This window comes from Triticum aestivum, chromosome 3D (assembly GCF_018294505.1).
Source record: "Triticum aestivum cultivar Chinese Spring chromosome 3D, IWGSC CS RefSeq v2.1, whole genome shotgun sequence".
In the NCBI taxonomy this organism is placed as follows: Eukaryota; Viridiplantae; Streptophyta; class Magnoliopsida; order Poales; family Poaceae; genus Triticum; species Triticum aestivum.
Window position 1 is genome coordinate 2,621,031 of NC_057802.1, and position 15,292 is coordinate 2,636,322.

The 15,292-nt window shown below is 43.1% G+C and overlaps 1 protein-coding gene and 1 long non-coding RNA gene across 2 annotated transcripts; both read right to left on the reverse strand.

Moving 5' to 3' along the window:
- Nucleotides 1–2,172: 2,172 nt before the first annotated feature.
- LOC123073588 (uncharacterized) lies at nucleotides 2,173–3,141 on the reverse strand. The gene is made up of 2 exons (XR_006435696.1): nucleotides 2,778–3,141; nucleotides 2,173–2,693 (listed from the first exon to the last, which is right to left on the reverse strand). It is a non-coding gene; the product is annotated as an uncharacterized lncRNA (long non-coding RNA).
- Nucleotides 3,142–5,525: 2,384 nt separating this feature from the next.
- Nucleotides 5,526–14,265, reverse strand: LOC123076742 (disease resistance protein RGA4). The gene is made up of 2 exons (XM_044498857.1): nucleotides 13,131–14,265; nucleotides 5,526–7,935 (listed from the first exon to the last, which is right to left on the reverse strand). The coding sequence occupies exons 1-2, from the start codon at nucleotides 13,925–13,927 to the stop codon at nucleotides 5,835–5,837; spliced, it is 2,898 nt and encodes a 965-aa protein (XP_044354792.1). The 5' UTR covers nucleotides 13,928–14,265; the 3' UTR covers nucleotides 5,526–5,834.
- Nucleotides 14,266–15,292: the final 1,027 nt, after the last annotated feature.

The following is a 15,292-nucleotide window of genomic DNA, read 5'->3' on the forward strand; positions in this document are numbered from 1 at the left end:
CCAAAGGCTTGGGGGTACAACTAAAAAAAAGGGCTCGGGGATAATCCTAGCTAAGTCTACGCCGAGTGCATGGAATACTCGGGGAAACACGCATCCAGTCTCACTTATAGGTTGAGTCCATGTTCGACATCTTTCTTTTCTGTTTTTTTTCTTATGTTCTTCTTTCTTCCATTTTCCTTTTTTCTATTCATTTCAAATTTCCATATTTTTTACCTTTTGATTTACCTTTTCTTTCTTTCAACTTTTAATTAGCGTTTGCTTTTCTACATTTTATTATGTTCTTTATATACCCCCTTTTTTCCGCACATACATAAACATTTTTTACATGGTACATGAACATATATTCAAATATTTCCGAAGAACAGTTTTCGTCAAATTGATGAACAAAAGAATGCGTGAGTATATGTTTAACACAAGAAGACTTTTTTAAATATGAGATGAACATTTTATTCCGTATATATGATCATTCTGTATTGAGGTGTGCGAAATTCTAGTATTCAATCATATGATTGTTTATATTAATTGAACTGATTTTTCAAAAAAATCAAAATCAAATAAATATAAACATTTTACTTAAAATAATAAATAGGATGTCAACTGGGCAATGCATGTAGCGGGCCCATATAGGCCTTTCCGCCGTATGCTTGACAATCTAAAAAATTATTGATTCTCAAAAAGAAAAAAATCTAAAAAATTACTAAAATGCTCGGCCATTCGCCTAATGGGTTTGGACAGGAGCACGGCAGGAAAAGTTGATGCCCAATCGGGCGCGTGTAGGTCGAGAGTGCTGGAGTTTGTCTGGGCCGTCCCATTAATGGAATTCATTCCCAACCGGTTTTTCCAGTTTATTTTTTGGGTTCTTCTTTCTTTTTCTTTTATTTTTCTTTTATGTTTCATTTTCTATTTTCCTTTTTTTGTTTTTTCGATTTTTATTCCTTTTTCATATTTGCGATAATCATATAAATTCGTGTTTTTTCTTTTTCCTTTATTTTTGTTTTCAATTTTCAAACATCTTTTTAAATTTCATGAATAATTTTCCTAAAATTGTGAACAGTTTTTTGAAATCGTGACCAGTTTTTCAAATACACTAACATTTCTTTGAAATTACGTACATTCCTGGTGTTCACTTTTTTTGTGATTTTTCTTTTTTAAAACCATGTTCATCAATGTAAAACAATGTTCAACAATTCAAAAAATGTTCATAGAATTTATTTTTTGTTCATCGGACTTAAAAAATGTTCATAAAAAGTCGAAATTAATTGCAAGAATTCTCATCAAATTACAGAAAATTTCATTGATTTCAGAAAATGTTATCAAATTCAAAATTTGTTCATAAAGTTCAAAAAATATTCTTCGAATTAATTATGTTGGATATATAAACAATGTTAATCATTATTAAAAATTGTTAATTAAAATTTTAAACGTGTGCATTATTTTGAATTTCGAACATTTTTGAATTTGAGAACTGGTTTTGACAATTAACAATTCAAAATGTTTTTAATTTAGAAACAAAACTGAATTATTTAAATATAGAAAAAAACAAAAACATAAAATAAAAAAAGGAAAAGGAAAAGTAAAACTAAAAAATAGGGGTGCCACGCCAGGTGCATGGAAACACATGGTTTTGATTAAGTAAAATGTTTACTTTTTTTTAAAACATCATATGAAAATGTAGTGAATTTACTTTTGTATTAAGTTAAAAAAATGGATTTAAAAAATGCGTATATTAAAAAATAAATCAAAATTGGAAAAGTACAAAGCTTTTAAAAAACTAAATCGTAAAACATGCATCCACTTTAAACAATGTACGGAATATATTGTTCACATTTACAGATTTGATAAATGTTCACATTTTTTTAAATGTTATTTTTTAAATTTAATTTTAGATGGATACTTTTTCCTCCAAGAAAGGAAAAATTATAGTAAATGTAAAAAAGCCGACTTTAGCTGAAGAAACCGATACACAAAAAAGAAATAAAAGAAAACTTAGAAACGAAAAGAAAATCTAACTGAAAAATCGCAGAACCTGCATAAAAACTTCGCATGAACAAGCATAGAGCTATCACAAATATCTATGTATGGGATGGTTGGACTTCGTGAGAAAGGGCTCAAAATCGGTTCCAAATCCACAAATTTAGCTTAATTCAAACAAGTCAGCTCAGAACCTCCTAATGATCCCAAAATTGGCTTTACTAGATAATATGCAACGCGTTGGTGCAGGAATGGATTGCAATGAGATTTTGTTGTACGAGACATTAATATTTAGTAGTGAATAAAAAAAAATTGCAACGCTCGATCCCGTCCCAGATTTAATCGTGGCCAAATCCAGTCGCCGGCGCTGCTCCCATCGCGTGTGCCCCGCCCATGCACCCATGGTGGCCGCCGTAGTGCCGCAATGGCCGCGTTGGTGAGCTGCGCACAGGACTCCGACGTTCAGGGAAGGCACAGATCGAGAGGAGGACGGCGAGATGCAGTGTTGCACGGAGCAGCCGCCTCCTCACGCCTTGCGTCAAAACCACCGGACTGATGCTGCTTGCACACGTGCTTGACCACCTGTTGCTGTCGTGGCCGAGGAAGAGGAGCAGCAGCGGCGGGCGGCCGGGGCTGTTCTTGCGCGTGCTTGCTGCTGCTTGGTGCTTCGGCCGATGCTTGCGGCTGCGCCACTGCTGTCCGGCGAGGAGCAGCGAGTGTACCTGTTGCTGCTGCTTGGGTGAAGAAGAAGAAGAAGAAGAAGAAGAAGAAGAAGAAGAAGAAGAAGAAGAAGAAGGGGACAGGACCTATGGCGGCGCGAGGAGCGGCGTCTACGGCGAGGAGCGGCGACTCCGGCGAGGCAGCGAAGAGATGAGGCGTGAGGTGCTGGCTGCGGCTGTGCACTTGAGGAGATAAGGGAGAGAGACATGAACCAGGAGCACCAATCAGGACATGCCATGTCATCGATCCATGACTTCAAGCATTGGCCAATCAGAAGCAAGCAACTAAAGCTGTGCTTCTTTGTCCATTCTAAAAATTAAAAAAGAAAATGAATAAAATTTCAAAAAATCAAATCCTTTGACACTGAGTCCTTTCACATGTAATAGTTGCCACGAAAATTTTGAAACTTAGAATAAAACAATTTTCTTACTTCATTTGCCTTTTTGCAAATAAAAAATCTAGTTTTGACACATAGAAAATGAAAAAAAATGATTTTTTTGTACAAAAAATTCTAAAATCTATTTGGCAACATTGTTTTTATTGGCGAGATGTACCCATGTGCCAATTTTCAACACATTATCACAAATTTTGCAATGAATATGGCCTTCGCCATAGTCACTTGGCTTGAAAGTCATAAATGTTTATACTTGCTATGCCGATTTGTGAAGATTTTTTTTTCAACATTGTCATATTACAAGTTTGAAATTTTTCCTCGCTACTAGTACACATAAAATGACTCCATGGGAAATTATTGCATTTTTTGAACTTGTATTCTTTTTCTTTTATTTTCTCCAAAACGGGGTCAAAATGGTCGGCATGACTATTCATGGAAAGGGGTCGAATCTCTCAAAACTCTAAGTGGTTCTTACATATAATGACTACTTGTGTACCTAAAAATATTTTTTAAATTTTTTAGGACATAGCTATCACACACTTGTGGTTCAAATTTGAATTACTTTCGGGAAATCAACATAAAGTCGTTTAAATGTGTGAAAGTAGCTAGAAAACTAGAAAATTCATGAAACTTGGGAATTGTGCATAAAGTATGGTCTACTTACTGTGATAATTGGAGTGGTGCAATTTTGCACCCTGTTTTTTGTACTTGCTTCACAAAAAACACCCATTGTTTACACTTAGAAAATGAAAATTTATTCTTTTGTAAAAAAAGTTGAAAAATCTATTTGGCAACATTGATTGTAATGTCAGATGCGCCTATGTGTCTAATTTGGGAACATTAGAATAGGCTATGCAATGAATATGGCCATCACCTTGGTCCTTTGACTTGAAAACCACGAATGTTCATACACGGTAGTCCGTTTTGTGAAGGATTCTTTTTTCAAATTTGTTATATTGAAAGTTTGGCATTTTTCCTCGTAACTAGTACACATAAAAAGACTCCATGCGAAAGGATTGCATTTTTTAAACTTGTATTCTTTTTCTTTTATTTTTTTTTCCAAAACGGGGTCAAAATAGTCGACATGGCTATTCATCACAAGGGGTCGAAACTCTCAAACTCTAAGTCGTTCTCCCATATAATGACTACTTGTGTACTTCAAAATATTTTTTGCCATTTTTTATGACTGAGCTATCACACACTTGCAGTTCAATTTTGACTTACTTTCGGGAAATTGACATAAAGTCATTTAAATGTGCGAAAGTAGCTAGAAAACTAGAAAATCCATGAAACTTGTGAATTGTGCATAAAATATGGTTTACTTACTGCAATAATTTGAGTGGTGCCATTTTGGACCCTATTTTTTGTACTTACTTTACAAAAATTACCCAATTTTGACACTTAGAAAATGAAAAAGGTTTTTTTTTGTACAAAAAAGTTGGAAACTCTATTTGGCAACATTGTTTGTAATGTCAATAGTCACCTATGTGTCTAATTTGGGCATATTATAAAAGATTATGCAATGAATATGGCCATTACCTTGGTCATTTGACTTGAAACCATAACTGTTCATACACGATAGCCCGTTTTGTGAACGAATTGTGCATAAAATATGGTCTACTTACTGTGATAATTGGACTAGTGCCATTTTGCACACTATTTTTGTACTTACTTCACAAAAAATACTCATTTCTTATTCTTAGAAAATCAAAAATGGTTCTTTTGTAAAAAAAGTTGGAAACTTTATTTGGCAACACTGTTTGTAATGGCAAGATGCACCTATATGGCCAACTTCACCACATTATCATAAACTATGCAATAAATATGGCCATCACATTGGTCATTTGAGACCAAACATTTACATGGAAAAAAGTGTAATTAATATGACCTCAAATGAAAAAGTTCTCAACATGAAAAATTTAGGTCTCGTCAAAATGAACAACTTTGATTTTTGGAACATCTTCATCCGAGGTCGTATGCAACCTGTACAGTTAAAACCGTGCAGCGTAGTGAAGACCCACTTTTGCCGAGTGTAGCACTCAGTAAAGACCCCCTTTTGCCGAGTGTAGCACTCGTTAAAGACCTTGTTTGCCGTGTTTTATTATTTTACCGAGTGTTTTGTCCACGACACTCGGCGAAGTATCTGTTTGCCGAGTTTTGCTATTTTGCCGAGTACTTTCTGCTTGGGACCCGACATAATGCACTCGGCAAAGAGCCTAACACTTGGCAAAAAGGAAAATTCCAGTAGTGTACACTGCCGGCAGCGGCAGAGGTAACAGCCTCAACGACGCGGCCATCCCTGCGCTACATCGTGCCATCCCACAGTTACAGTTGTGGCCGCTAACAACTACTCCCTCCGTTCCATATTACTCGTCGTAAATCAGCGACGAGTACTATGGAACGGAGAGAGTAACAGAAAGAAAGCTAACTTGATCCATGCTTGAACAAGCTCACGGCACGGACCTGCTTATTCTGAACTGAAGAAATAGCTAACAGAAGACCACTGCAACGGGAACAGACATAAAGTTCACCCCACACAGAGTTTTAGCACAGACTTGCCGCCGACAAGGCTAGCACGAACTCACACCAAGTTCTAAAAGGATATCTACTGCAAGGGAAATAAAATTGGGCTGTCAACAGCGCCAGATGGACAGCGCGCAAAATACACCAGCACCGAGGGCTGGGAATGAGTCTCGTACCAATTTCGCCCATCACATCTTCCCTGGCATCGAAGTCACTTGTCGTCGTCTCACTTCTTCTTCTTCTTCAGCTTGTCATCTTTCTTGCCCTTTCCGTCGTCCGGGTTCTTCCTCTTGTCGATCCTTGCTTGCATCCCATGGCGTGCCGCATGGATGGTTGGTTGTGGTTGCTTCTTCACAGATGGCTTGTTGTTGTGCCCAATCGCTTCCTCTTTCCAAGCTTGCACTTTTGACTCACTCATAGAGTGGTGGAGGATCACCTCCTTGAGATTCTCAAGATACGATACGCCTTCCACGCCAAGCCTGGTTTCCAGCTGAAGGAAAGAGTAATGGATTCCCAAACGAGGCTCTCGAATTTCTGGATCTGGACAAAGTAGGTCAAGTATGGCGAGAGACTTCATAGATCCTTGTTCGATTCGCACTTGTGGGAGCCTTGGGGCCTCCAAGGACAGTCGCCTCAGGCTTGGGAATCCACCACTCTTCACAACGAAGCTGCTGCCGCGAAACCCATGCCCATCTTCTGCTAGCTTGAGATATTCCAAGCAAGGTAAACTTTGCAGTGCAGATAAGTCTTCGATGCTCAAACCAGTGGAGATAAGTAGCAGCCTATTTAGATCGCACAGCTCCGTTAAGGCAGGAGTAGCAGGTAATCTTTCCAGCTGCCCCCGTAGTTTGATAGATGTAATTGCACAGGGAGCCTCTAGGAACCTTATGAACTCTTTAGCCAAGTCACTTGAATCAATTGACAGAATCTGGAGAGCTTTGCTACCGGTGAAGCGCTCGTTAAGCGGCAAGCGGCAAGGGCTGTTGGAGGAATATGATGTTGCTTGATAGATCTTAACCTTCCTCAGTTTTCGGGCATGAAGTATAATGTTTTCAAAACTTTCGTCTGCCTCAGTAACCACGACTCCAGCCAGAGTCTGCAATTTGCTTTGCTTTGATATTTCTTCAGTGATTCGATGGGGTAGCTCAAACCGGCCAAACAGGTGAGCTAACAGTGGTAGCCTGATGACCTCAATGGGCACGACTTCCACCGATGTGTCTCGAATATCCAGTGTTTCCAAATGCACTAGGTGCTTTATTTTTTGGTGAAGATGGTCAACATCAGTGCCCCTCAGGCTGAGATACTTGAGAAGCCGCTGCTTGCATATGTTTTCGAGAACGGCATCATTGTTTACCCCTTTGCAACCTTCAAGATCCAGAACTCGCAGTAACTTGCAGGCTTGGAGGTCAAGAAGAGGGCTTCCGAAGATTGTTAGTGACCTCATAACAGATAAGTCAATACCCCTCGCAGTACACACAACATCATCAACTCCTTCCTTGGTGCTATCCTGAACAGAGAGTCGGCGGACACGAACATTGGTGATAGTACCATTATTGGACAGGAGCTCATCCTTGTCAACCAGAGCAACAAATTTCTTTGAGACGGCCTTGTGGATGATGAACTCGAGCATTATGCTGTGAACCCTGCACCTGGCTACCCTAGCATTTTTTATCTCTACTGGTTCAACGATACACCGCTCAATGAAGGCCTGTAAACAACTTCTGACACCTTCTTCATCACTGACAGTGCCATGTGCAGCCAACTCTTCACTCATCCATCTTCTAAGCAGAACCTTGCTTCTAATTGGGCGGCCTCTGGGGAACACGCTGGCATAAAGCAAGCAGCTCTGGTGTGCATAGTCTGGAAGGTTGTTGTAGCACTGGAGAAGCGCTCTATTGATCTTCAAGAACTCGGCATCCTGTCCTTTTAGTATCTTGTCTCCGAGCGTGCAGGCAACACTTTTGCAGTGCTCTGTTGTGAGTCCTCCTGCCACTTGATTCTCGGTTCGTCCTCGTCGACGCAAGTAATTGGCTACGCTGATAAGCGCCAGAGGTAAGCCTCCACATTTCGTGATGATGCCTTCTGAAGCCCGCTCTAGGGCAGGTGTCTTATTCTCTTGACCAACCGATTCCCAGAATACTTTTTCTGACTCATCTTTGTCCAAACATTGCATTGTATACACATGACTGCCCCAGCTGCATTCAGCCGCAACAGAGTGCATGCTTGTGGTCACAATTATTCTGCTGCCGTGGCCTTCTTTAGGGAATTCACGTTTTATAGCCTGCCACACTTCTAGACGGTCCACATCGTCAATAACAACAAAGTACCTGGTTCACCAAGCACAACGTAAACTTTACTCTTAGGAACAACCATTTTCTTTATTAAATCAGGAAAAACCTGTACGTGTGTATATATATATATTTATGAAAACTATGAAAAGCATTTTCTTTATCATCCTTGGAAACATACCTGGAGGCACCATTACTTTCAGCATAAAGGGAACCAAAATTGGTACCTCTAGAATCTAGATAGTGCTAAATTAGTTTTAATATCTAGGTATCAAACTTGGTACCTTTCTAAGGACAATTAAAATCCTCATGGTAGATTTAATCGGAAATTAAAACTTAACACAAACCACACATCCATTTGTGCATCATAGTATCATTTGCAGAAATAGATGTTTACTTAAAAACACCACCCCCCAACCCAGGAGAAACCATGCTTGCAGAAACGTACAATCATCGTCATACCAGCGGGAGAAAAAGACTAATCAGCTGACAGTCCTCATACTGCTGTTGCCTAATCACAAGTTCAAAACTTTGAATTGCACATGAAAATATTTTTTTTCATATTTTATTTTAATTAAAGTAGCCAAATATATATCTTGCACAATTGCGTGGCCATACTTCAGTATATGTCATTTTACTACAAAATTTGGTTCTGAATAAAAGTGCAAACAGAGTTACCCAATTCTAATGTCTACTATTAAATATATTATTTAAATCTCACAAAATATTAATATATATGGTTATAATAAAATACTACGAAAAATATAAGCCATTCTCTTGTTTCTAAAACTTTACTGATTCATGGGAGAGAATACACGATATAGTTTTTAAGAAACTGATTGTCGGAGAACAAGCACCGGCAATGGTGATCCGGATGGATCCTCTTGGAATTCGATCGGGGGCTAATCGTTCAAAAGCTACGTCAAGTCACAAACAGGAGGTAAGACGATGAGTTTACCCAGGTTCGAGCCACCTTCTAGGTGTAATATCCTACATCCTGCTTTTTGTGTATGAATGATTGTATGGAAGATTACAACGAGAGATCGAGTCTACTAGCAATTCAAAGATCGAGACCTTTTTTATGGCCCCAGTTTTCCCGTTATAGACTCGGAGCACTACAATGGCCGTATGGTAAAAAGCGGGGTGGTACTGTTGCTCGCGTGTCCTCCATGGGCGACCCATGCCGGTAGTTGGAGGATTGTCGTTGTAGCCGGAGATTTCCCGCTACGCTTTGGTGGGATTTGTCACACCATGACGTATCCCAAGACTGCAAACCTAAGTCAACAAAGTCTCTGGCCGCACCAATCCCCGTCAAAGCTGATAGCCGACAAATCCTGTCAACTGGGGGATGGAACCTATCCAGGATTCCGGCATCATCATTTGTAGCAGACATGGAGTAGGTATGCTGAAAGACCCTCATTAAATAGACTTGCCAGACTACGGACCCCGCGGAGATTGGGGAGCTGGCTCTGGTGTGGAGCTGGAGCCCCAAGAGCTTTGTGTACCCTTGGCCCTTTTATCCTTCATGTGCATAGGAACAACACTTGGCTCCCCGTGTGGGAGCCACGTTCCTTCGAGTGCTCAGAGGACAACCCACTGGGTTGATGCGAGACTCCCCTTGTCAAGCCGGACAGCCATAGTGCTTAGGGCAGGTGCACGTGCACATGCCCTTGACTTGCCACGTCCTTGGTGACGCAGTGTCAAGTTCGTCCCACGTCGACAGTTTAAGGGTCCTGTTCCCCGTATCGCTGAGGCCTTGTCATCAGGTGAAGATCCTGAAGGGGATGAAACTAGGGACGAGGCCGACTTTTAATGGGCCAACGACGAAGCCGACTCACTCTGTGCGTGGTTCAAGGGAACCGCTCCGACTTCTGCATGTAGCGGGGGAACATGCTTTGAAGATGCAGGCCCACTATGCACATGCTTTGAGGAAACCACTCTGACTTCTGTGCGTCATGGGGAGGTGCACTCTACCACCAATGCAGAGCCGTTGCCCTCAACCTCGCTTCTTCATGAGACTAGCCACAATGGGTAGTAACATAGAGTAGTAACATGCCCATGTTACTACTCTATGTTACCACCTCTATAGTGGGGAGTAACATATGTGTGGTAACATGCAACACTTCATTTATTAGGCTATAGACTCATCTTGCCTTGATATGTGTGATGTTACTCATACTAGTAGTAACTAGCTATGTTACCACATCTCTCTCTTTCTTCATTTATTGCTTGCCACATCATCTATTTTATCTAGATATATGTGATGTTACTACCTATGTTACTCGCATTGTGGGTAGTCTGAGCCATTCCCTTAGACTTGATTTCTCCCCACGCCTTTTTGCCTTCTCTTCCAACTTGAGTCCCTTCACTTTCTTTTCTTCCAGCATTGCATGCCATACTGCCGCCATGATGAGATGTCAAATGCGCAGGGCAACACTCTTCCCTCGTCCACCTCAGCCGGCAATGCGAACCTCTCGAAGTCTCGCCCCCTCAACGAAAAGGGCATAGACAAGGTGCGGAAGATGCTGGTCCCTGAGGGCCAGGAAAGAGTGGCGATGGCAAGGCCGCAACATATCTGTCAGAGCCGAGGTCGGAGGAGACGATAATCTTCACCAGCTTCATAGCAGCGATACTGGTGCTGACGGTGTACCAGATCTATCTGGTCCATCTCTCCCCGAACTCCGCGGGAGTGGTGCTCTCGGTGGCGTTGGTTCGCTATTTCTTTGTGTTGCGGCTTGTAGGGAAGAGAAAGGGCTTAAGAACAGATCGATGCTGCCACGAGCTGCAACATTCCGCCTAAAGGACAAGCTTGGGCACGAGTACATCTCGCAGGACAAGAAGAACAAGTGGGACGACTGGCGCAACCAGTGGTGCTACATCATCATTGACCTGCACAAGTAGCTACTGCTCCCTTCCGGGCCAGCGTAGGCGAACCACTGGACGGCAGTGGGAGCTGCTGCTGGAAGGCATCAACCAGCTGCGGCTATTGCTCACACGGTCGCATAGCTGTAAGACGATGGTCTGACGGCGATGATGGCTGGCACCGCTGCAGGAGAGGGGGCACCCGGTCTGGATGTAAACCAGCAACGTAGACATCAGCCGGACGCACGTCGGTCTAGCGAGGAACCTCAGCCCAAGCGAGCCGCTGCTCAGCCCAGGTCTTGCGCTCTGCAAGAATCCACAGTGCAACGTGATCCGTCGACCCTCCATGAGTTCGACTCCAGGGGGATCAGATCGACGGACGGGGCTAGGGCGAGGGGTGCGGTGACAACCCGGGAGCCAGCGATGCCCACGAGGGCCCACTGCGATGACTTCTGGAACCCACTCCACCTGTGAGGACCACCTAGATCTGAAGGGCAAGGCGACATGGAACCCCTCCCCTCCTCCCTCGTCGCCATCACCGCCGCGTAGCCGACAGGCAACAGCGACAGCCTAGCTTTAGGCAGCGGCTCTAGGCAAGGGAGCTATAAGCTCCGCCACTTAGGGACCCAAAGGAGCCGAGGTTGGACGCCTCCAAGCGCATGCCCATGAGCGAGAAAAAGAAGGAGGTGTCTACGAAGAGGAACCTGGGCTATGAGATCCTGACCGCCCGCTAGCGGTACAAGAGGCCCACGGAGTTGTAAGTCAGCCAACTCTTCTTTTGTACTGTATTATCTGTTAGGTAGTGTGCTTGGGGTCTAACACGAGCTCGGGATTTTATTTATTTATTATATTTAGGGCACCCATGAAAGCTCAGACTGTCCCGACCGCTGGGGACGCTCCAAGAGGGCCGACTCCTGCACCTATCGTCCAGGAGATGGTGCCCGAGCGGAGCGCGGTCGCGACGAAACTCCCGACAGAAGTAGTGGCCGTAGACACCCCATCGCCCGAGAGCTTTGTGGTTCTCAGGGAGGCCCGAGCACCTACCCTTGGCCCTTTTATCCTTCCTGTGCCTGGGAACGACAATTGGCGCCCTGAGTGGGAGCCACATTTCTTCCGGTGCTCGGGGGGTGACCCCGGGTTGATGCGGGGCTCCCCTTGTCAAGACGGGCAATCCCAGTGCTCGGGGCAGGCGCTCGTGCACATGCCCTTGACTCGCCACGTCTTTGGTGACGCGGCATCAAGTTAAGCAGGGGACCCTATTCCTCGTATCGCTGGCCCTGATATTTCATCAAATTTGTTTGATTGGCTTCCAACAAATATGATATCATAGGCAGAGGCCTCGAGCTCAGATTCGAATAAAATAAAATAATTGTAGCCTACTCCTATTTTCACTTTAAAACCTGATGGAGCCTACACGTGAGAGAGAGTATTGAAGTATAAATGAATTGTCCATCTTCCACTATTAGCTTAAACTTTGGGATTGAATTGGTAAATTCATGCAGCTTAATAGATGGGATTAAGGGACAGAAATTTATAGAGAAAACAACTTTAGTTTTTTATGTGAGAGAGAATTAGATACATGCATAATTTAGAGATAGCAATATTCTGTTCAGAGATTAGTTTCCAACAAATGTTGCATAAGGAGCGATGCTACTTAAGGAAGTTGAGGCAGTGTTATGTGTGCTACGGGAGGGCAATTGGGCTACATGATTTAAAGGACATATCTGTGTGATGCAGAGGGGGAGGACTAAAAGCAGGATGTCTTCGGGGATTATGTGAAGCGGATCTTAGGCTAGATTTTTCTCTTTTACTAGAATGCACCCATGGTCCCAAACTATTTCGAAAGTCTAATCCTAGTTCCTCAAATTTAAGTTTACAGATATAGGTCTCCGATGTATTTGAGCAGTTTGCAGCTAACATGTCATATATTTCTGTTCGAGGAGGCTAGGTGGAAGGTTATGGACCCTAGGTAAATCACTTAAATATATGGGGTATCCAGATTGTTAACTCGAGAGTTTAGAGATCGGGACAAGACTTCAGGCATGGTTTAGCAACCGCAAGTGAACTCTATTCTTTCATATTTGTTAGAGAAATTCTAGCATATTTCTCTATTCTGTAGCCACCATGGTGAAAGGTCTGACATATCCTTTTATATTTAATACATTTTTCAATTTGCAAATTTCCGAAATGTCATGTTTCAAGCTGGAAAACTTTCTGTTGAAGTTCAAGTTCATTGAGTTGAAAAGTAAATTTCTCCTATTAAGATGTTGTTTCAAATTTACAGTTCAAGTCTCCCTCAGAAAAAAGAAATTTCAATCCAAAAAATTAAGAGAGAGAGAGAGAGAGAGAGAGAGAGAGAGAGAGAGAGATACCTTTTGTCACTCAGGAAATTTCGAAGGCTTGTTTGCTCAGTATCGGAGATGCTCCCTTGTGCAGCTGTAGATGTAGGCTTAGCCGTCCTTTGTGCCTCCTTGAGAAGCTTGGTTAGAAGGTCCTCCAGATCGCGGCACTCGGATGCCACCACCCAAGCAACGCAATCGTATTCGGCACGACAGTCGTCATAGACCGCTGTTGCTAGACTTGTCTTCCCCACGCCACGGCAACCGACAATGGAGATCACCTTCAGCTCTTGCCCTTCGGATGCTGACAGCAACCCTTGCAGCTCACATCTGTGTTTGCAGATGCTCCTGAAGGTAGCCTCATGATCTAGATCTCGGCTATAAGGATTAGGAGGTGTGGCTGAAGGGCAGGACCATGTTGCAGCACTGTCTTCGCCCTTGCTGGATCCGGCATCAGGTTGCCAGGTCCGTACTTTCTGGATACTGTCCTTGAAATGGTCGATTGTTTGCACTATTTGAGGTCGGTGGTCCGGGCCAAATGCCGAGAAGAGAATGCCAGATGCACCCGGAACCCACGTAAGATCTATGAAGTCCTCAATATCATTAGCCAACTCCTTCAGTATCACAATCTTGCTCTCATGTGTCGCCCCTTGGTTGTTCTCCTCATTCAACTTGATTTCGCTGATCACCATTTTCATATCCAGCTTGATGTCGTTGAGGCCTCTTTTGACTGCACCTTTCATGGACTTATCTCTCGTGATCACATCAGCCACCTTGCTAAGCACAGAATTGGCGAAGGTCACTGCTTGAATCACCTCTCCTCCTATCATTTTGGGAATGGACGTCAAGTGGTCGAGTCGATGAAGCGATGGACGAAGCTAGCGCCGTTGAAGTCGCTCGCCGCGGTGGAGCCGCCGTCGGAGTCGCTCGCCGGCGTCGCCGCAGCGGAGCGGCCGCCAGATATGATAGCCAAGCTCCGCCTTGGCTGCCTCCCCGGTCCCCGCTGCTGGCTTGCCGTGATCAGTCGAGAAATGGAGATGACGAGAAGAGAGACTTTGGAGCAGCAGCAGCAAGCGGCAGCTTGGCTGGTGGAGATTTTTTGGTGGCCTAGATCAGTGCTGTGTGTGTGTGTGTGGGCGACTTGCAGAGACAATGGGATGCGGCTGGGGAAAAGAGTCGGGGGAAGAGAGAGCAGGCATCCACAATGGTAGCATTTTTAATTTGCTAGGGGTGCGGGGAGGACTGGATTAGCTTATTATTTTATCTATGCAATAATTGTTCAAAAAAAAAAACACTTGGTTAGACAGGCTTATATATACTGGGAGTAGCTAGCCGTTGAAGATGCATTTGGATCTAGACATCGGTCCAATGATAGCATTTTTAATTTACTGGGGTTAAGAGCATGGTTAATGGTATAGCCAACTATTGGCTATAAGCCATTGCCATGTCATCTATAGCTCATCTTATAGTCAATACGTACAATAGTTGATTAGAAGAGTGGACTACTTTTCTATTATATGGTCCACCTTTCACTCTCACAAATTGTCTAGGAGCACGTGCTAGAGCTGGCTCTTCACCAAGAGGCCGCTTACCTTCTCTCTCCTCTTTTCTTTCCTCCAACTAAGTAACAATAGTATATAAACCATGAAAGGACCGGATTGGCTGATTATAGCCAGCTGACTCAGCTCTATTGTACTTGCTCTAAATGAGGTGAATAGTATATAAACCATGAAAGGACCGGATTGGCTGATTATTTTATCTATGCATTAATTAGTTATAATGGTTTGGTAGCACAAAGGGCACCACGTGAATTGCCGCCCGCCACACTATTCACGATGTGAGGTCACAACGACAGCGTCAATGTGTTCCGACGCACCCCTCATGATCACACTTTAGGTTAGAGCTTTTCTCCCCGCACCTTTGCTTCTAACACCCACCGTTCGAGTGTCCACATTGAGAGCATCTTTTTTTCCCATGCCCTACCAACTTCTCAATTGATTGGACGCTCTAATGAGTATCCACAAAGCTCCCAGTTATTAATTGATTGGAGGCAGTAGCAAAGATGACACAATAGGACCTTCCCTACCGTTTTTTGTCAAAAAAGAAAGAAAGATTGGAGACGATATGATAATTATCCAAAAAGACTTCATCTTTGCTTCTTTTTCTTTGAGCGGTCTTTTTTTTTCATACCTCTC

Bases quoted from the DNA above. Each gene is read 5' to 3' on its own strand.
- LOC123076742 (XM_044498857.1), bottom strand. From the start codon at position 13,927: ATGATAGGAGGAGAGGTGATTCAAGCAGTGACCTTCGCCAATTCTGTG. The intron at 7,936-13,130 runs GTATCTCTCTCT...TTGGTGAACCAG, and splicing joins AATTTCCTGAGTGACAAAAG to GTACTTTGTTGTTATTGACG.